Source organism: Hypanus sabinus, chromosome 12 (genome assembly GCF_030144855.1).
Source record: "Hypanus sabinus isolate sHypSab1 chromosome 12, sHypSab1.hap1, whole genome shotgun sequence".
In the NCBI taxonomy this organism is placed as follows: domain Eukaryota; kingdom Metazoa; phylum Chordata; class Chondrichthyes; order Myliobatiformes; family Dasyatidae; genus Hypanus; species Hypanus sabinus.
In genome coordinates, this window is record NC_082717.1 from 88927182 (window position 1) to 88947983 (window position 20802).

Consider the following 20802-nt stretch of genomic DNA (forward strand, 5'->3'; position numbering starts at 1 on the left):
CATTTTAAATGAACACCCATTTCCAAGTTAAACTGAGCCAGGTTAAAGGAGAGCTGATGAATAAGAGACCAGATTCTAAGGTATGGCGAAATGACAGAAAATCCCTAGTCAGTTACCACAGGTAGAACTGATAGATACCTACAAATCAAGATCAGTCTCAAAGGTTGAAGTAAAAGTTAAATGATTTCAGGTTTCCAGCAAATGGTCAGAAATGAACTTTTCCATTTGAAGCTTAAAAAATTCTGCTGATTTTCAAAGGGGAGCACTGTCACTGGGAAGCGTAACCAACACTGGGAGTGGGTGCGAAATGCCCAGCAGACTGCTGTCTTACCTCATAGGCCTTGAAGATGGTGAGATAGTCGCTGTGAGCCACAGCAAACTCAAGCTTCTTCACATTTGCTTCTTCTCTTTTATCCCACGGTGCAACCTATTCACAGCACAAACCATGTGATTTGAAAGGTAATCTACTTATCTAGTGACTGAACTGTTTTCCTTTCCTTCCTCCATTTTACTTGAGGTTTAAACATTCAAGACCCTTCTGAGTCCCAATACCTTGCTCTTACGGTCATTAAGTTGTTATCCTTGCCTCAGAGGCTATACCTACACCGTTTCTGGGGCTCACATACCAAATTGCGAGCATAAATGAATAATGGAGGCTGACATTTTAAAGCAGTAACCACAGTGTTGCATTGCCACAGGTGACTCTTCTCTCTGGAGGCCTTAAACCAAGTTCTCCAATAGACACTAAAGCTCTTGTAGCACTAGATACACCTGGAGGAAATTTGTTCAAGGGAAGGCCGTGCTACACGAGAACGATCACTGCCGTGCCGCAGAGAACAAGCAGCAGCTGCAAAAGAGGAGAGTGAACAACCAAAAGACCCAATCACGAACCACAGCCTCCACTTGCTCTTGCCCACACTGCACCGGAATATGTAGATACCAGATCAGCTTCTACCTCTACCCAAGGACCCACCAATAGACAAGCTCTTAGGAGAATGTCATATTTGATTTGAGTGATTGCACTATATACAGTATTGTCTCAAGAATAGGATGTACTTACGAAAGGGGATTTAAAGGCCAAGCTAGCTGCAATGGTCAGAGCAGGATCGAGGCAACGGAAGATAGCACCAAACAACATTAGTTTTCCAATGCGGACATCAACGGGCAAAAAGGCCAAGTGATAGCCCAGTGGAGTGAGTGTTTCATCTGGTGTGAGGGCTCCCAAATCCTGCAACCGATTCTTAGCTGCTTTCAAACTTTCTTCTGTGGGCACTTCAATTAGGCGCGATAGAACAAACTCCAAGTCAAGATCTGCAAAAATGTCCAAAAGTTTGATCCTGGACAAAAGAGGAAAAAAAAAGTAACTCACAAAAAGAAATTTTCCTTCACATTATATTTTGCTTTTGCCATGCAGTTCTCCATAATTAATGATATCCAGAATATAAACTCAAAGGCTGCGGCTACAGATGGCTACTTGGTTGTATCTTTACTGGAATTATTGATAGAAAAAATTGAGGATCATGGATGCTACAATAAAAAACTACATTTTGACGTTTAGTAATATAAACCATTTCAGGATCCCAAGACCATGGAATACACCATTAATATAAACTCAGTGGCCACTTTAGTAGGTACAGCTGCTTGATAATGCAAATATCTAATAAAGCCAATCACGTGGCAGCAACACAATACATGAAAGCAGTGGTCAAGAGGTTCAGTTGTTGTTCAGAATAAACATCAGAATGGAGAAGTAATGTGATCTAAGGAACTTTGACCATGGAATGACTGCTGGTGCCAGATGGGGTGGTTTGACTAACTCAGAAACTGCCGATCTCCTACGATTTTCATGCACAGTCTCCACAGTTTACAGGGAATGGTATAGAAACAAAAAACATCTAGTGAGTGGCAAAATGCCTTATTAATGAGAGGTCAGAGGAGAACGGCCAGACTGGTTCAAGCTAACAGGAAGGTGACAGTAACTCAAACAAGCATGACACAACAGTGGTGTGCAGAAGAGCATCTCTAAACACACAACATATCAAACCTTGAAGTGAATGTACAACAGAAGTCAACAAGGATATAGAATACCTTCTATACCCAATAAAGTATAAGCTAAATGTATAAGTTTCTAAAGTTTCAATCATGCAAGTTTTTCCAAGCTGAAATCTAACTTTTCTTTCTTTTGTAAAAGGTTATTTTACAGAATGGATAAGTGATGGACTACTGTGATCAGTTCTCCACAACCTTAGACAAAGCTGTTCCAGAGGTACCCTCTTGATCTCTGGCAGCTGCTGCTCCTGGAGGTGGTGACGGTAACAGTGACTGGTAAAGAGGTGGAAGCAGACTCCCGAGGCAACTCGCCCAGCTCGACCCTTCCTCTGCTGGGCGTTGGCTCGTGACACCCAGGTGTCCTCTAGACTTTCCATCCCTTTGCATGGGTCATACCTGTGAGTCAGTAAGAATGAGGCAAATGAGACACAGTTCCTCTTTCATTTGCATACAACATCAGAACTTTGTAACTTGAAACTTAAATTCCAAAATATCTTGTACTTCAAATGATAGTTCTACATGGAATAAAGTGGACTTTCAAAGATAGTACAGCTACAATGGGATGATCAAGGATCAACTCTACTTGCCATGTTCACGTATAAAGAATTTGGTACCAAGGGCATGAATGACTTCCTCTATGGATCATGAGACTCAATGATTAAATGGGAGAGTCATACAACATAGAAACAGACCCTCTGATCTGAATTATTGAAGATTTCAAATAATAGATTTTATTCAGAATTAAAATATATACAAAGGAGGAATAATGCAAAAAATATACATTCAGAGTCAATAGTAATGATTTTTTTTTACTTTGAGACTGACATAGACCATGCCACTGGTGTGATACACCCTTTTCACTATTTGAGAAGCCCTACCCCTCATGTGTAGTGGTGAAGACGCCTAGATTGTGTCCTTCTCCACTTGCTGCACTTAGTCTCAGAGAATCCCTTAGAATGTAATCCTACAGTGCCAGTCTGAGTATTCCTTTCCAGACTCACTGCATTGGAAGACAAGCAAGTTTCAGGCAGACCAAAGGGCATTTCTCCCTGACCTTCCAGAAGCATTAGATGTCTGTTTGGGTGTGTGTTCCTGATCCGTGCCGACTGACACACCTGTCTAAACTACATCCTTCTGAAATGTATTTGGTTTTCAGCAAGTTAAAAACTTCTCAGGGTTTAATTAATACCTTTCTGATTGCACAAGCACATCTAATTCAGAAAGACAGACTGGATACAACAGCCAGAAAATTCATTGCTACTGATGCACAGTAAGTTATCCCCATGCATGGGAGAAAATCTTTCCACGGTTATTGACACAGAGCAGTGGGAAACATTCTCTTACTCTAAATTCCATGAGACACAATACATGACCTGTTCTGAGTTCTGTGAACATCCCTTTCTCTTGAATGCTTGGGTGCTATGCACCCTTTGGTTTTACCCATGCTTTTGATATTCCTCCTTGCTTACAATAACTCAGTATTTATTATTACTGACTTTACAGTGCAAAGTCATAAAATGACAAGTGACAAAAAATACAGTGCAAATTGAAAACTGAGGTAGAAATCTGATGGCAGAGGAGATGAAGCTGTTTGTGAATTGTTGACTGTGGGTCTTCAGGTTCCTGTACCTCTTCCCCAATGGTAGTTACAAGAATAGGACATGTTCTGGGGGGTGAGGATGCCACTTTGTTGACGCCTTTTGAAGACGTCTTCGATGGTGGGGAGAGTTGTGACTGATGGAACAGGCTGAGCCTACAATTTCCTACAGCCTGTGCATTAAGTTTCCGTGCTAGGCAGTGATGTAACTGGTCAAAATGCTCTCCAATGGACATCTATAGAAATACGCAAGACTCCATGCGACATCCCAAAACTCCGCAAACTCCTAATGAAGCAGAGCTGCTGGCATGCCTTCTTCGTAATTGCATCAACTTGTTGGAGCCAGGATGGATCCTCTGAAACACTGACACCCAGGAACTTGAAGCTGCTCACTTGTTCTACTGCTGGCCCTTCGATAAGAACTGGTGTGTGTTCCCTAAACTTCCCCTTCCTTGGTCTTGTTGAGCGCTTGGCTGTTGTTGTGACGCCGCACAATCAGCGGAACTACGTCAGTGCTGTAACGCCGTCCAAGATTTTACCAACAATAATCATCTCATCCATGAATTTACAGATGTTTAGCTGCACACTCTGGGCATAGAGAACAGAGCCCCAGACAACAGATGCGTCCTCGAGGTGCCCTTGTGTCCACCATCAGCAAGCACATGTTCTTACTGACCTGCACAGGGATCCAGCTGCAATGCCTTTCAATCCCTGTGTCCTATTACTGATGCTTCTGTCATCTCTAATCGTCTATCTGGAGATTTGCTTCTTTTTGTGTTCCTTTTATCCTGGACTCCATAGCACAGATCGGTTGTTTCTTTATGCAGTTACCGATCCTCTGTGTAGTCATTAGAACTACCTGAGATTCCTTTGCCTTTTGGTCCTCCTTCCATCCATTTCATGAAACCATTTCAAATTGTGGCTTCAATGTTCACTGCCTAAGGCTGAAGCAGACAGCAGGTCACGTTTCCTGGAAGGAGTGGTGAGGTTTGCATAGAACTTCTCAATGGACAGAAACAGTCTTCAACTGAATGCTGAGGCGTAATCTGCAACCAGCCTCACACCCATGCACCTTAATCAATTCTGGTTTGTAAACTTCCGGCAGTGCATTTGAGATCGTGGCTTGTTGCATAAAGTTTTCTTAATCTCCCTGATTAGTCAACCAACACAAACAGTTCATGGTGACTCAGATCCCCATCTGGGACATTCTCATTTTTCAATCTTTTTTATTGATTTCCAAATAAAGAATATATAAATCGGAAGAGGAGTTTAACAAGTAGTATAAAAGACATATAAACAGCAATAGTAAAAACAGAAAGTATATAATGTCAAAATCAAACAGGTAAAATATTATGCTGTTATATATACAATGGTCAAAAAAAACTACAACTCATAGCAATCATAAAAAAATTAGAAATTTTATTGATAAGGAAACAAAAACCCCACTAACTAAACTGAGACAAAAAAAAAGAGAAAAAAAAGAAAAGAAAAAGAAAGATTGGGCAGTCCAATTGAGGATAAAATTAGAAAAAAAGAGAAAGAGAAAAAAACACATCCTTCCAGTCATCTCCGAACCTCACGGAGAAGGATTTTCCCCAAAGAGAATAAAGAAAAATAAATAAATAGAATTAAATCATGTGAAAATATTGAATAAACGGTTGCCAGACTTGTTCAAAATTAAAGGATGTATCAAATGTCCGGCTTCTAATTTTCTCCAAGCTTAGACAGGACATAATGGAGGAGAGCCAATTGAAAACAGTAGGTGGATTAGAGTCTTTCCAGTGTAGCAAGATAGCTCTCCGAGCCAGTAAAGTTGAAAAAGCTATCACATGTTGGGCGGAAGCAGACACTTTGCTTGCTTCCTCTGGAATAATCCCAAAAATTGCCGTAAGTGGATTAGGTTGAACATCCATATCTATAACTTTAGATAATATTCCAAACACATCCCTCCAAAAATTATTTAAAATTACACGTGACCAAAACATATGAGTTAGAGTAGCCACTTCTGCGTTACATCTGTCACAAATAGGGCTTATGTTAGGAAAAATATGCGCCAATTTATCTTTGGACATATGGGCCCTGTATACTATCTTAAACTGAATTAAGATATGGCGTGTGCAGATAGATGAATTATTGACTAAATAATAAATTTTACTCCATTGATTATCTGAAAGTGAATGTTGACATTCTACTTCTCAGGTGCGTTGAACCCTATCATTAGGCGACATGCGAGCATTCATTAACTGTTTATAAATGATAGCTATTAATCGTTTTTGAAAAGGTTTAAACTGAAAAATAACATAAGCCAAATTTAAAGAGCAGGCCAAGGGGTAATTCAGTAAAAAAATCACTTAAAAAATTCCTAACCTGAAAAATATCTGAAAAAATGTGCATTAGAGATATCATATTTATCCATTAACTGTGAAAAAGACATTAAACAGTCTTGTAAAAACAAATCTAAAGAAGTTTTTATTCCATTAATTTTCCATGTTAAAGAAGCCTAATCCAAAGTTAATGGTTTAAAAAAGAAATTAGAATAAATATTACTAGAAAGTAAAAAATCATTTAATTCAAAAAATCTATGAAATTGAAACCAAATTTTTAAAGTATAGTCATAGTACTATCAGAGAATTCAGATTTATAAAGATTAGAATAAAAGTCCATAAATATCTTGTTAATTTCATAAGGATCTAAAGTTTCTGTTCTATCTGGTCGGCGAATTTTTAAAATCTGTCTTCTGACCATCCCAGCCTTTAACTGACCCGCTAAAAGTTTAGCAGATTTTTCCCCATGTATATAAAATAAACTTTTAGATTAAAAAATTTGCTGTTCAATGGGAAAGGTCAGAAGTAAATCATACTGTGATTGAAGTTCGACCCTTTCTTTATATAGATCTTCAGTAGGTTTAACTGAATATGCTTTATCTATCTGTTTAATTTTATTAATAAGCACTGACAATTTCGCTTTAGTTTTATTTCTCAAGGCTGCTGAATATGAGATTATCTGTCCCCTAAGAAAAGATTTCAAGGTGTCCCATATAACTAGATTTGACATTCCTTCAGTTGTATTAAATTCAAAAAATATAGAAATTTGCTCCTTAATAAAATTAACAAAAGCTGGATCCTGTAACAATACGGGGTTCAACTTCCACTGTGAGATTTTCAAAAATCTATCCGAAAGCTTAAGGGTTAACTTTAAAGGCGTGTGATCTGAAAGCGCAATGATGTCAAGCACACATTCAACAACGGAGTTTAACAGACGTGTATCTAAAAAGAAGTAATCAATTTGAGAATACTTGTGATGGACGTGTGAGAAAAAAGAGAATTCTTTATCATTGGGGTGTTTATATCTCCAAATATCGACAAGGCCATATTCTAACAAAAAAGAGTTAATACAAGCTGCCGCTTTATTAGGAAGCGATGGATTGGTTGATGACCTGTCAATCGCCGGATTTAAGCAACAATTAAAGTCACCACCCATGATTCATTGAGATTTGGTAACTCTGAAAAAAGTTTCTTAAGAAAATCAGAATTATCTACAATAGGTGTGTATACACACACCAGAGCTACCTTTTGCTCGCATAATAAACCAGTAACAATTAAATATCTTCCAATCGTATCAGTAGTAGTATTAAGGTGTACAAAAGGGATTTTGGGACTAAGAAATATAGAAACGCCTCTTATTTTACTATCTGACAGCAAGTGAAATAAAGGCCCTTTCCAAAAGCGAAGAAATCTATCCTCATCCTGTTTTCGTACATGATTTTCTTGCGCAAAAATAATATCAGCATTAAGCATTTTTAATTTCTTAAAAATCTTTTTACGCTTAATGGGGTGATTAACACAGTTCCAATTCCAAGATATTATATTGATTTTATTAACATCCATGTTTAAAATTGAGTTTAATATTATATAAAAGAAATGTTACGCAAGTACAGATTAAACCAAAAGGTGCGGGTACAACCAGAAGGAGTGACGCACTAACGAAAGAGAAATCCATCAAAAGAACTGCCCAATCAAGAAAATAACCTACTCTAATAGACCTCTCCCCCTCCCCCCACTCAAGGAAACCAATAGGCTGGTCCCATGTTAACTAATAACCTTTGACCCTGTTCTCCATCTTGCAGCTCCATATAATAAAAAAAAGCAAAAATCCCATGAAAAATAGCCATAATAAAAGGCATTCTCATTTGACTGCATTTTGCCCATATCCCTCTAAAATTTCCCTAATCATATGCCTGTCCAAGTACTTTTTAAATGCTGTTAATAAGACCATAAGACATATGAACCAATTGTACTCCTTCGGCCCATCGAGTCTGCTCCGTCATTCCACCATGGCTGATTTACTATTCCTCTCAACCACAGTCTCCCACTTTTACTCCATAACCTTTGATGCCTTTACTAATCAAGAACCTATTAACCTCTGCTTTAAATATACCCAGCCGTCTGTGACAATGAATTCCACTGATTCAACACCTCCTCATCTCCATTCTAAAGGGTTGTTTCTGTATTCTGAGCCTGTGCTCTCTGGCCCTACGCTCCCCCCACCCCCACTAAAGGAAACTATCCTCTCTGTGTGCACTCTATCTAGGTTTCAATGAGATTCCCCCTCATGCTTCTAATATGCCTGCCTCATCCAATGTTGTGAGATGATTAACTATCTTATGGTTTTACTGCCACCCCTCCCAGCCTCTGCATGTGTCCTCAATGTACCAGAGGATAACAGCAGTCTTGTCGGTCCCAGTCTTCATGAAAGGTTGAATTGTATCTGGAGTTAATGGGGTAGCTGAGAAGGAGCTGGACCTCGGTGCAGATTATAAAATTGAGAGCTAGGTCTTTCTTGACTGATGCATAGAAACAGAAGGAGATAAATATCTGGAACTCTCATCCGTGTTCAGTAATAGTTGACTTTAAATTAGATTATTTTCACTAAACAAAGGTATTTAGGAAAAAAGGGCTATGTAGTTAGGTAACATTACACATAAAGGTGGAACAGGCTTGAACAGATGAGCAACTTACTGTTGGACCCATCTTTCTGGATACATTAGATTTTCCATTCTTTTCTAAATAAGTTATGACAATAACTTTTCACACAGAGTGGTGGGTACGTGGAATGCACTACCGGTGGTGGTACAGGATGATACTATTGTATCATAGTGGGTCTTTGAAGAGCTTCTCAGATAGGTACATGGATCTTGGAAAAATAAAGGGCTATGTGGTAGGAAAATTCTAGGCAGCTTCTAGAGTAGGTTACAATATTGTGGGCCGAAAGGCCTGTAATGTGCTGAAGGTTTTCTGTGTTTCTATGTAATAAACCTTAAGGGCTATTATTGGATTCAATATTTTCTTGGTATTCCTTGCCCCTGGTATCAATGCATCCATAGTTTAAGTAATTTTGTACCTCTTTTCTTTCATCTTGCCAGAATCGATGACGTAAACAATATCATCGATAGTGACTGAGGTTTCAGCAATGTTAGTGGAGATTATGATCTTGGTGGTTCCCTCAGGAGGACGAAGGAAGACTGCTTGTTGTTCCTCACTGGACAGTGAAGAGTGGAGTGGGTACACAAGACACCTGCAACAGTAGAGACGTCTTAGTTCATGTGATGGCAAAGAGTCAAAGCAGCTCTTTGAAGAATTATAAAAATTACTTTGTACACTACCTATAAAAGAGCAAAAAAACTTACAGTAAATTTATTAAATACTCAAAAATACAAGCTTAATAAAAACTAGAATCTATACTTGAAATGGAGGTCTGACAGTATTTTATAACCAGTTGCCAGGAGGTGCAAGCTAGTCATTTCCCACAGATTTTTCTCATGGGCTTTGCCCTTTTAACAATATGACAGAAGAGTTAAAATACGTGCCTGGAGCATCAGGTGCCCATACCACATGAATCACAAACATAAAGGGAAACTGATTTAAAAAGCACAAGCATTTAGCCATTCACATTGAACAATTAAAATACCAACTTTAACCTGGGTGAAATAAAGGAAAACCTTTCATCATTCCTCCATTACACACTTTGTTTTGCAAGTATTTGTAACGAAAGCCTAAGTACATCCACAGTGTGAATATCATTCTCATAAACGAGTGGGTCAAGCACTGAACTGGATACAAACTTTGTGGCCTGACTGATTACCCTTTTCTCATTTCTAACCTTCAAATTAATATCATCTTCCAGGGACAACATTCCAAACTGTACACCTGGTTATCACCTTCAGCCTTTCCACCTTGGTAAAGTTTTAAAGCCAAGTCACACATTTAGAAAATATCTCCCACTTTCATTATCTCCTCCTGTGGGAGATGAGGTTTTGAACAAATATCTCTGTCCCCCACTTCATCAGCAGGGCACACCCTTCCATCAACAGCCATATGGAATTTTCATCATATTATTATGAATCACAACTTCATAACTGGAATTCACAGCACAGCATCTTGTAATTGCCAAACAAAACAATTTAAAAACAATGAATCTGAGGCCTTTTAGAGAGAGAAATCCATCACGTCTGCTAGTTCGCCAAAAGACCCGTTTGTTTGGTACCCTTTCTGCTACCTTTGAACTTTGTATTTGCTATTTTTATGCACTTCTCCCCTAAAAGCATTAAAGCCTCTACTCACACCATTATTTCTGGTATTCAACATCTTAAAACTCTTATCATAAATACCAATTAGATTTTTGTTTGCAATGATCTAGCAGCCTCTTGACAGATGACTGGCTAATGTGGAAACTTTTCTATGAGAGTCAGAGTTATACAGCATGGAAACAGGTCCTATAGCCCTACTCAAAGTTCAAAGTAAAATTACTGTCAAGGTATATAACTCTATGTCACTATATACAATCATGAGATTCATTTTTCCTGTGGGCTTTCACAGTTAATACAAGATCAATGTAAGACCGCAGCTAACAGGATGTATAAAAAAACAACAAACTGTGCAAGGACAAAATGAAAAAAAATTAACACTGAGTAAGAAAGCAATAAACATAGAGAACATGAGATGAAGAGCATTTGAAAGTGAATCTGATGGTTGTAGGGGCAAGCGAAGTTGTCCCCTCTGGTTCGAGAGCCTGATGGTTGAAGGGTAGTAACTGTTCCTGAACCTGGTGGTGTGGGTCCTGAGGCTCCTGATGGCAACAGTGAGGAGAGTGTGCACTCTGGATGATGGGGGTCCTCGATGATGGATACTGCTTTCTTGTGACTGCGCTCCATATAGATGTGCTCAACGTGGGGAGGGGTTTGTCTGTGATGGACCGGGCCATATTCACTACTTTTTACAAACAAGAAAAGAATCTGCAGATGCTGGAAATCTGAGCAACACACACAAAATGCTGAGGAACTCAGCAGGCCAGGCTGCATCTATGGAAAAGCGTACAGCTGATGTTTCCGGCCGAAACATCAACTCCACTACTTTTTATTGGCTTTTCTGTTCTTCCCTTTCTCATCAACTTTTTGTGAAAAGAGTCCCCCATTATGTTGCCTTTCCTCATAAATAAAGCCCATCATCTCAGTGTATCGCCTGTTCATTTCTTGTCCAGGACATCATTGCTGAAGAGTGGCAGCTGTCAATGAGCCCCATTGTTAGAGTCCTAGAGCAACACAGCACAGATCCAGTCCCTTCAGCCCAAAGAGTCCATGCCACCAACGTTCTCACCCAGATTGTCCCTATTTCCTGTGCTGTGCCCATGTCCCTCTAAGCTCTGCCCCTCCGTGTACTGATCTAAGTGCTTGTACCTGCCTCAATCATCTCATTCCACAACACACCATCCTCTGTGTGGAAAAGTTACCCCTCAGGTCCCTTTTAAATCTTTCTCCTCTTACTCTAAATCTACGCCCCTAGTTTCAGACTCCCCTACCCTGGGGAAAGGCTCACCATTCATCTTATTGAGGCCTCTGATAATTTTAAACATTTCTATAAGGTCCCCCTTCTCGTAAACAAATTCCCACCACCCCCTCCCAACCTTCTACTACTTCTCACCTGCTAATACTTGCCCTGGGTTCCCTCCTCCTTCCTTTTCTCCAATGGTCCACTCTCCTCCCCTACCAGATCCTTTCTACTCCAGCCCTTGACCTTTCTCACCCTCCTGGCTTCACCTATCACCTTCCAGCTAGCCTCTTTCCCCTCCCTCCACCTTGTTATTCTGGCACCTTCCCCCTTCCTTTTCAGTCCTGAAGAAGGGTCTCGACCTAAAATGTCGACAGTTTACTCTTTTCCACAGATGCTGTCTGAGTTGCTGAGTTCCTCCAGTGTTTTGTGTGCACTGCTTTGGATTTCCAGCATCTGCAGCCTTACTCGAGTTTACCGTTGGTCTCCTAGCCTGGCCAACCTTTCCTGTGACTCAGACCCTCTAGTCCCAGCAATGTCCTTGTAAATCTTGTCAGCTCTCTTTCCAGTGTATTCAAATTTTTCCTATAACAGGGTGACCACAACTGTACAGTACTCCAAGTGCGGTCTCATCACCATCTTACTCAACTGCAACTTAATGTTCTGCCTCCTATTCTCAGTCCCTTAACAAATGGAGGCCAGTGTGCCGAATGCCCTTTTCACCACTCTGTGAAGCAGCTTATTACTTAGTCACTGTGTGGAAAAGGCCCTTGAGCTGCATCACCAGCAACCCCCAATTTAACCCTAACCCAATCGTGGGGCAATTTACAATGACCAACTAACCTACGAACTGGCATCAGGTCTTGTGCATTCACATACAAATAACAGCACCAACCCCTGCGTCACACTAGCCACAGGCCTTCATTCTGAGAAACAACCTTCAACCACCACACTCTGCTTCCGACCACTAGGCCAACTTTAAATTTACCTAACAAGCTCTTCCTGAATTCCACGGAACCTAACCTTCCAGAGCAGCCTACTGTGTGACCTTTTCAAAGGCCTTGCTAAAGTCCAAACAGCCCTACCCTCATCTACCTTCATGAGTACTTCTACAAAAATAAAACTCAAGGTTCACCAAGCTTGGTTTTCCATTCACAAAATCCAAGTTATTGCCTAATCAAACTCTGCCTATCCAGATGCCAGTAGACCCTGTCCCTCAGAATTCCCTCCAGTAACCTCCCCACCACTGATGTCACACTTAATGGCCTGTACTTCCTCAACTTGTCCTTGTTACACTTTCCAAACAAGAAAACATTAGCCACCTCCCAGTCTTCTGGAATGTCACCAGTGGATAACGGTGAAGCAACTGTCCCCTTAAGTATCTCCGCAATTTATGCGCTATCCTTAAGGTGCTGCAAGGCTCCAAATACTTCCTCCCTGATAATGTAAATGCCTTCCAAAATGTCACCACTTGTTTCCTTTACCCCTTGAACAACCATGATTTTCTTCCCAGCAAACACTGAGGAGAAATATTCACTGAAAATCCCACCACTTCCTGCAGCTCAGGACGACAGCTGCCAAGTGGGACCTTGTCAAAGACCAAAGGAACTTTCCTTAGCCATCCATCTTTATTTAGATAAAGACCCTCTTTGGATTTCCTTTAACCTTTCCTGCCAGATCTATAACAGGCCTTCTCTTTGCCCTCCTGTTTTCTTTCTTAAGAGAGTTCTCAATCTTTTTGTAGTCAGTTTCTTACATTACAGACCTTTTCCCATGCTTGTTGTTGAAGAGAGGGTTACACTGAAGCTGTTCGTATAATAACTTGATATCTGCCAGGCCAGGCAAGAATATTAAAACAGCTCCTATTAAAACAATTGGATGAAAAATGAAAAGAAAAGCAACAACATATACATCAAACACACTCTTGATATTCCAAAACTACATTACTTTTAAACCTAGCAATCACAAAAAATTAGAATTTCTTGATTGGATGTTTCTTTAAAAATATTAGGGAAACAGGTATCCTTTGGACAATGGACAACTAGGAACAGAAGGAAATTAAAACAAGCAGCAACTTATAACTTAATTTAGAGATACAGCACAGCAACAGGCCCTTTGGCCAACAAGACATCCATGTGACCAAATAACCTACTCACTCGCACGCCTTTGGAATGTGGGAGGAAACTGGAGCCCCAGGGAAAACTTAAGAACGTAGAAATTCCTTACAGATGGCAGAGGGAATTAAACCCGGGTCACTGGCGCCGTAAAGAATTATGCTAACTGCTATGCTACTGTGCCACCTTCATAGTGAAAAAAAACTCTTTGGTCTGTAAGGGCAGCTACTGAGTTTGTAACTCGCAGCCTCACTCACACTCTAGTCTCTGCCATTCACTTTCTGTACTCTTCCAACACTTCCCTCAGAGTACACCAAAGCCTCTGCACTAGATCATCATTCTTATTTCCTTCTTTCACCCACAGTTATAGCAGAACCAGTGCATTATAATTTCATTCTTCTGACTTTAACTAATGATTTTGAATAGTTAACTTGACCTTTATAAATCAAAGTGTTGATACAGGAGTTGGGATGTTATATTGAAGTTGTATATGATGTTGGTGAGGCCTATTTTGGAGAATTGTGTGCCATTCTGATCATCTGCCTGCAGGAAAGATACCAATAACACTGAAAGAGCACAGAAAATTTACGAGGATGTTGCTGGGACTTGAGGAACTGAACTTTAAGGAAAGGCTGAATAGGTTAGCACTTTTTTCCCCCTGGAGTGTAGTAGAATGAAGATTTGATAAAGGTGTACAAAATTATGGACAGGAAAAATTCAAACAGGCTATTTCCACTGAAGACTAAAATGAGAGGTTCTAGATCAAAGATACAATGTGTAAGAGAAACATGAGGGGGATCTTCTTCACTCAGAGGGTGGTGAGTGTGGCACGAGCTGCCAGCAGAAATGGTGGATGAGAGCACCATTGCAACATTTAAAAGAAGTTTGGATAAGTACATGGATGGAAGTCTCTGGTCCAGGTGCAGGTCAATGGGACTAGGCAGAATAATAGTTCAGCATGGACTAGACCAGGGGTCAGCAACCTTTACCACTGAAAGAGCCACTTGGACCCGTTTCCCACAGAAAAGAAAACACTGGGAGCCGCAAAACCCGTTTGACATTTAAAATGAAATAACACTGCATACAACGTTTTGTTTTGCCTTTATGCTATGTATAAACAAACTATAATGTGTTGCATTTATGAAATTGATGAACTCCTGCAGAGAAAACGAAATTACATTTCTGCATGCAACAAAAACATTTTGACCTCCGAAAAAAAGACGTTGGGTTGAAGGTTACTTTTAAGTAAAATACTCAATGTCTATTTGAGTCCTTCTTGTATTTATGAAAAACGCCAAACTTAAATTTGCCGCCAGCAGCAAACCAAAAATAACGTCAGCCAGCTGTCAACCTGAAAAATAAAAGGACTATTTCACTGAACAATGAAAACATATGAATATACGTAAAATAATAGGCAATTAAAATATTTATCATACTTGTTCAGGTTGACTCACACCTGACAATGCAGTCGTATTCAGTAGGGATGGATCGATGCTTAGGGGAGTGACCGGGAAGGATAATGTGTTTTTTCCCTCTCTGAACTCACAGAAGCGTTTCCCAAACGATGTTTGCATTGCGATGATTGCAGAATGTAAATACTCCGAATTTATCATGTCGTGACCTTGTTTGAACTCTCTCAAATTGGGGAAGTGAGACATTGTGCCTTTCTGTAAATTTCTGGCAAGCAACGTCAACTTGCGCTCGAATGCCAAAACATCCTCCAACATGTGCAGGGCTGTACGTCCTTACCCCGTTGAAGAGCTGTGTTCAGCGTGTTCAGGTGCGCTGTCATGTCTACCATGAAGTGTAGCTTTTCCAGCCACTCTGGCTGTTCCAGCTCAGGAAAGGTGAGCCCTTTGCTGCCCAGGAAAGTTTTCACTTCTTCCAGACACGCGACAAAGCGTTTCAGCACCTCCCCTCTGGACAGCCAGCGATAAAAACACGTTGTAGCGGTGTGCTACACGCAGTCAGTAAACTGCAGTCAAAGATAGCTTTATTCGAACTAAACAGCCTTGCTTTTAAGCCTCCCTCAACCCGCCCCCCATGGGCGCGGATGCTGCAAAAGACACGTACTCACAAACCCCCGTAGGCTATCTCCCTTAGCCTGAACGCTGGCTAATTGTGAGCCGGTTCGGATGTGTCAGGAAATGGGTCGCCACAACATCTTATTTAGATTGTACAAGATCACCATAATCTTCAAATTTAGATTTACATTTCAAAAACTAACAAACTAACATAAAATACATTTTAATTAAATACTGACCATGTAGTGGTGTGCTACACGCAGCGCTAAAATTACAACACGGAGTTGGTAACTGCAGTCGAAGGAAAAAACTTTATTCGAAATCTTCAGCCTCACTTTTAAGCCTCCCTCAACCTGCCCCCCATGGCGCAGAGGCTCCAAAGTTCTGTGCTCGCAACCCCCGTAGGCTATCTAATTGTGAGTCGGTTCGGATGTGCCAGGAAAAGGGTCGCCACAACCAATTATTTCCCAAAGCAACAGGGAGCCGCAGCACAGACGTAAAAGAGCCACATGCGGCTCCGGAGCTGCATGCGACTCTTTGATCTCTGTGCTGCGGCTCCCCGTAGTTTGTTAGTTTTTGAAGTGTAATTCGAAATTTGAAGATTATGGTGATCTTGTACAATCTAAAAAAGTTGTGGAGACTCCATTTCCTGGCACATCTGAACCGGCTCACAATTAGCCACCGTTCCGGCTAAGGGAGATAGCCTACGGGGGTTTGTGAGTACGTGTCTTTTGGAGCATCCGCGCCCACGGGGACAGGTTGAGGGAGGCTTTAAATCAAGGCTGTTTAGTTCGAATAAAGTTACCTTTGACTGCAGTGTCTTTATTTTAGCGCTGCGTGTAGCGCTACACCGCTACAACGTGTTTTTTTATCGCTATTAATATACATCACCACTGCCAATGCCTGACACCCGCCAGTGCGCGCTTTCTTTTAATTCTTCGATCCAAGGTAGGCTACCTATGGAGTAACCTTCAACCCAACGTCTTTTTTTCGGAGTTCAAAATGTTTTTGTTGCATGCAGAAATGTAATTTTGTTTTCTCTGCAGGAGTTCATCAATTTCATAAATGAAACACATTATAGTTTGTTTATACATAGCATAAAGGCAAACAAAACCGTTGTATGCAGTGTTATTTCATTTTAAATGTCAAACGGGTTTTGTGGCTCCCAGTGTTTTCTTTTCTGTGGGAAATGGGTCCATATTGGCTCTTTCAGTGGTAAAGGTTGCCGACCCCTGGACTAGACGGATCAAAGGACTATCTGTTTTGTAGTGCTCTGACTTCATGACAACTTTGGCCTGCACTCCATGACAGACCTCTCTGACCTTTTCACCCGGCTGCTTTTACGGACTTATTTTCTCACCTCTCCAGTTCTGACAAAGACTCCTTGATCTGAAGCACCAATTCGATTTCTCTCCCCTATGATGCCAAGTACTTTGGGAAGTTTCTGTTACAGCAGGAAACTTATTTTTATTTTGTCTTTTAGAGCATTACTTGCCAGCTCCAGGAATATATTTGGAAAAATGAAAACCATTGTGTGTTAGGTTTTAGAATTGTGGGAATAAATAAAGTATAGTTGCACAAAGAACCACAGAATTATGCAGTGAGCTCACAAAATCGTGTATTGCAGCAAAGCCCATTTGGACCAATGTGCCTGTGCTGGCTTTACAAGAAGATTAAAGATGTACATCAAAACAGAGTGAAATTCATCATTTGTGGTAAATCAGATCAGCAAGAATTGTGCTGGGCAGCCTGCATGTGTCGACACACTTTGATGCCAACATAGCATGCCCACAAATTACTAACCCTAATCTGTATGCCTTTGGAACATGGGAGGAAAATGGAGCACCCCGTTTTTCTTCAACTGCTCTCAAGGAGCAAGGATCAAATTTATTCCCCATATACATTTACGTATTAGGAATTTGTGGTGGTGTGTTGGTCAGGGCAAGACATGCAATCAAACAAAAATCATCATTCAACAATTATAAGAATAAAGGATCTTATAAAATATAAAGTTGGAGGTTAAAATACAGAACTGGAATAAAATGTTCATAAATACCAGCATGTATTTACAATGTAAACAGCATTATAAAAGTGTTTACAGTGTAGTGCAGTGACTGAGCTAATTGGTGGGGAGGATGGGGTGGGGGTGAGGAGGTAAGTAGAATGATTGATCGGATTAATTGCTGGGGGGGGGGGGGGAAGAAGGGCTTTTAAGATGGCGTAGTTTTTGTTTTAGCCCTATAGCGCTTTCCAGAAGGGATGTTTTGGAAAAAGCAGTTTGCTGGGTAGGGTCAGCAATGAGTTTCCCTGCTCACTTTGTCCCAAATACATACAAGTCATGCAGTGACGGTGGGCTGCAGGCAAAGACCTTTTCAGCTGACTTGACAGTTCGCTGCAGGTTTGTATATTGTGAGAGGGTGCTACAGCAGATGTGACAATGCTCTCTGTGATGGCAGTGTAGAGTTGCACCAGTATGTTCTGGGGAAGATGGAATTTTACCAACTATTGCAAGTTCTACACCCTGGTTAATTCTGACAGTGAAAGCAGTTTTGACCTGTTTCATGTAAGTCCCTTGGAGTTTTGAAAATTATCCTCTTTTTGTACACGCAATTACAGCCTATCAAATCTTCCAGTATAACTGGGCTTCCTCAGTATCAGCAGCCAGAACTGGCTCAAGATGGGAAGGTGATTTTGGGTAGTTGGCCTTTTTTGTTGTTAGGGGAAAGCACAGAGTTGCGGAGGGGTGACAATCAACATAGGCGTACCTCAAAGATGCATGATTAACTCACTGCTCTACTCTCTTTACACTCATGACTGCATGGCTAGGCACCACTCAAACACCATTGAGAAATTTACCATTGACACCACTGTTTGCAGAATCTCAGATAGCGACAAGGCATACAGATGGGCTGGTTGACTGCTTTGCACTTAACGTCACCAAGACCAAGGAACTGATTGCAGACTTCAGGAAGGGGAAGGCAGGAGAACACACACCAGTTCTCATTGAGGGGTCAGCAGTGAAACCATGAAAAGCTTCAAGTCCCAGGGCACACTATGCCACTACTTTGTTGAGTACAAATGCCAGTTGGGAGTTGCGTGATGCTAAATTGGTAGAAATCGTCAAGACATCTAGATTATTGGGCAGGTTTAGTATCCAAATTGAAGAGTTATCCTGGGCTCAGCACATCAAGGCAGATCAAGAAAGAGGCACACCAACAACTTTACTTCATCAGGAATTGAAGGAGATTTGCTATCTCACCGAAGACTTACAATTTCCATAATGCACAATGAAGAGCACTACCGTCTGTTATGGAGGCTCACAGGAAATGAAGACTCTGCCAACTCTATAATGGGCACAACTCTCCCCACCGTCAAGGGTATCTTCAAGAGGCAGTGCCTTAAGAAGGTGGTATCCATCATTAATAAATCACCATCCGGAACACGGCCTCTTCTCATAACTACCATATGGAAGGAGGTATAACAGCAATACGACTTTGACAATTATTTAGGAACAGCTGCTTGCCCTCTGCCATCAGATTTTTGAATGGATCATGAACCCATCAACAATACCTCATTATTCCTTTTGTTTCTCTATTTATTTAGGTAATTTAGAGATATTTTTGTGTCGCTGCACTGTACTGCTGTCGCAAAACAACAAATTTCACATCATCTAAGTCAGGGTTTATATATCCGATTCTGACTGTAAGCATCAGAGAAATGCAATATAGAGGGAATATCAAAAGCATGGGTAAAGTCAAAGGGTGGGAAGCAGCCAAGCCTTCAAGAGAAACAGATGTTCACAGATCTCAGAATATAGATACAAGTCTTATATACTCAGTGGCCACTTTATTAGGTACGCCTGCTCATTAATGCAAATACTTAATCAGCCAATCATGCAACTCAATGTATAAAAACATGCAGCCATGGTCAAGAGGTTCAGTTATTGTTCAAACCAAACATCAGAATGGGGAAGAAATGTGATCTAAGTGACTTTTGACTGTGGAATGAGACTGTTGGTGCCAGATGGGGTAGTTTGAGTATCTCAGAAACTGCTGCTGATCTGCTGGATTTTCATGCACAATAGTCTCTAGAGCAGGGGTTCTCGACCTTTTTTTATGCCATGTGCCAATACCATTAAGCAGGGATCCATGGACCCCAGGTTGGGAACCCCTGCCCTAATGTTTACAGAGGCCACTGAGTGTATTTCTACTAATCAGAGACATGGGACGGGGGTGCCCGCTTCTTGAGGTGCTACTGTTCTTCTATTGAAGGCATTCCCATTGTGTCATTGACTACAGAATCCCAGGATTTTGGCCCAATGGTGAGGAAGGACCAGCAACACATTTCCCAATCAGGAATGCATGAGATCGGGAAGCTAACTGGAGGCTAATGGGGTTTCCATGGACCTGCTGCCCTCATCCTTCTAGTGGTAGTGGTCACAGATTTGGGAGGTGCTGACAGAGCAGACTGGGAGAGTAACTGCAACGCAGTTTATAGATGGCACACAAGGACATACAACACATATGTAGGATGGTTGACTGGATGTTAATTAATTATCATGAGAATTGCTGGCACTGGGTAGCCCCAGGCAAGTGAAGCATATTCTACCACACTCATGACCTGGGCATTGTGATGGTGGAAAGGCAAAAGGACAGAAGGAGGCAAGCCACTTGTTTCAGGATGCCCAGCCTCTGACATGTTGTTGTGTTACTACGCTTATGTGGTTGGTCCAGGTGAGTTTGTAGTCAAAAGTGGCCTCAGGTTTTTGATGGCAGGGTCTCTGCGACAGCGATGCCACTGAACGTCAAGGGATTATACCATTGTGGAAGATGGAATTTCCCAGCACTTTTGTGGGGCAAATGTTACTCCTCATTTACTGTTCTATATCTGAACATTGTCTTGGTCTTGCTGCATTCAGGCATTTGCTGAGAAGATTCAAATGCAATTGAATATTTCAAAGGCAGGGTTTTGCAGCAGCTTCTCTGAGTTGAGGAGCGACCAATCAGCAAGGGGACTCATGAGAAAGGGCCAATAAGAATAAATCAAGGGCAAGCAGAGCGGCCATTCTTTTGGAGTGGCTTTGCCTCATTCTGCAGAAGTGAGATCAGGTTTGGGTGAGGTACATTGTCTTGGAAGTTACTCTCTCCCTCTCATTTGTTCATTCCTCATCTATTGGTACATAGTATAGTGAGAAT

General features: G+C 41.0%; 1 protein-coding gene across 3 annotated transcripts in view; it reads right to left on the bottom strand.

The window, feature by feature from the left end:
* Positions 1-20802, bottom strand: part of dhx57 (DEAH (Asp-Glu-Ala-Asp/His) box polypeptide 57) — a 95521-nt gene that overhangs the window by 23637 nt on the left and 51082 nt on the right. For all 3 annotated transcript variants that reach the window (XM_059986395.1, XM_059986394.1, XM_059986396.1), the window contains 5 exons: positions 13235-13331; positions 9047-9220; positions 2245-2445; positions 1061-1337; positions 332-427 (listed from right to left, as the gene is read on the bottom strand). In XM_059986395.1, coding sequence (XP_059842378.1) covers positions 332-427; positions 1061-1337; positions 2245-2445; positions 9047-9220; positions 13235-13331 — 845 coding nt within the window. The remainder of the gene's footprint in view (positions 1-331; positions 428-1060; positions 1338-2244; positions 2446-9046; positions 9221-13234; positions 13332-20802) is intronic.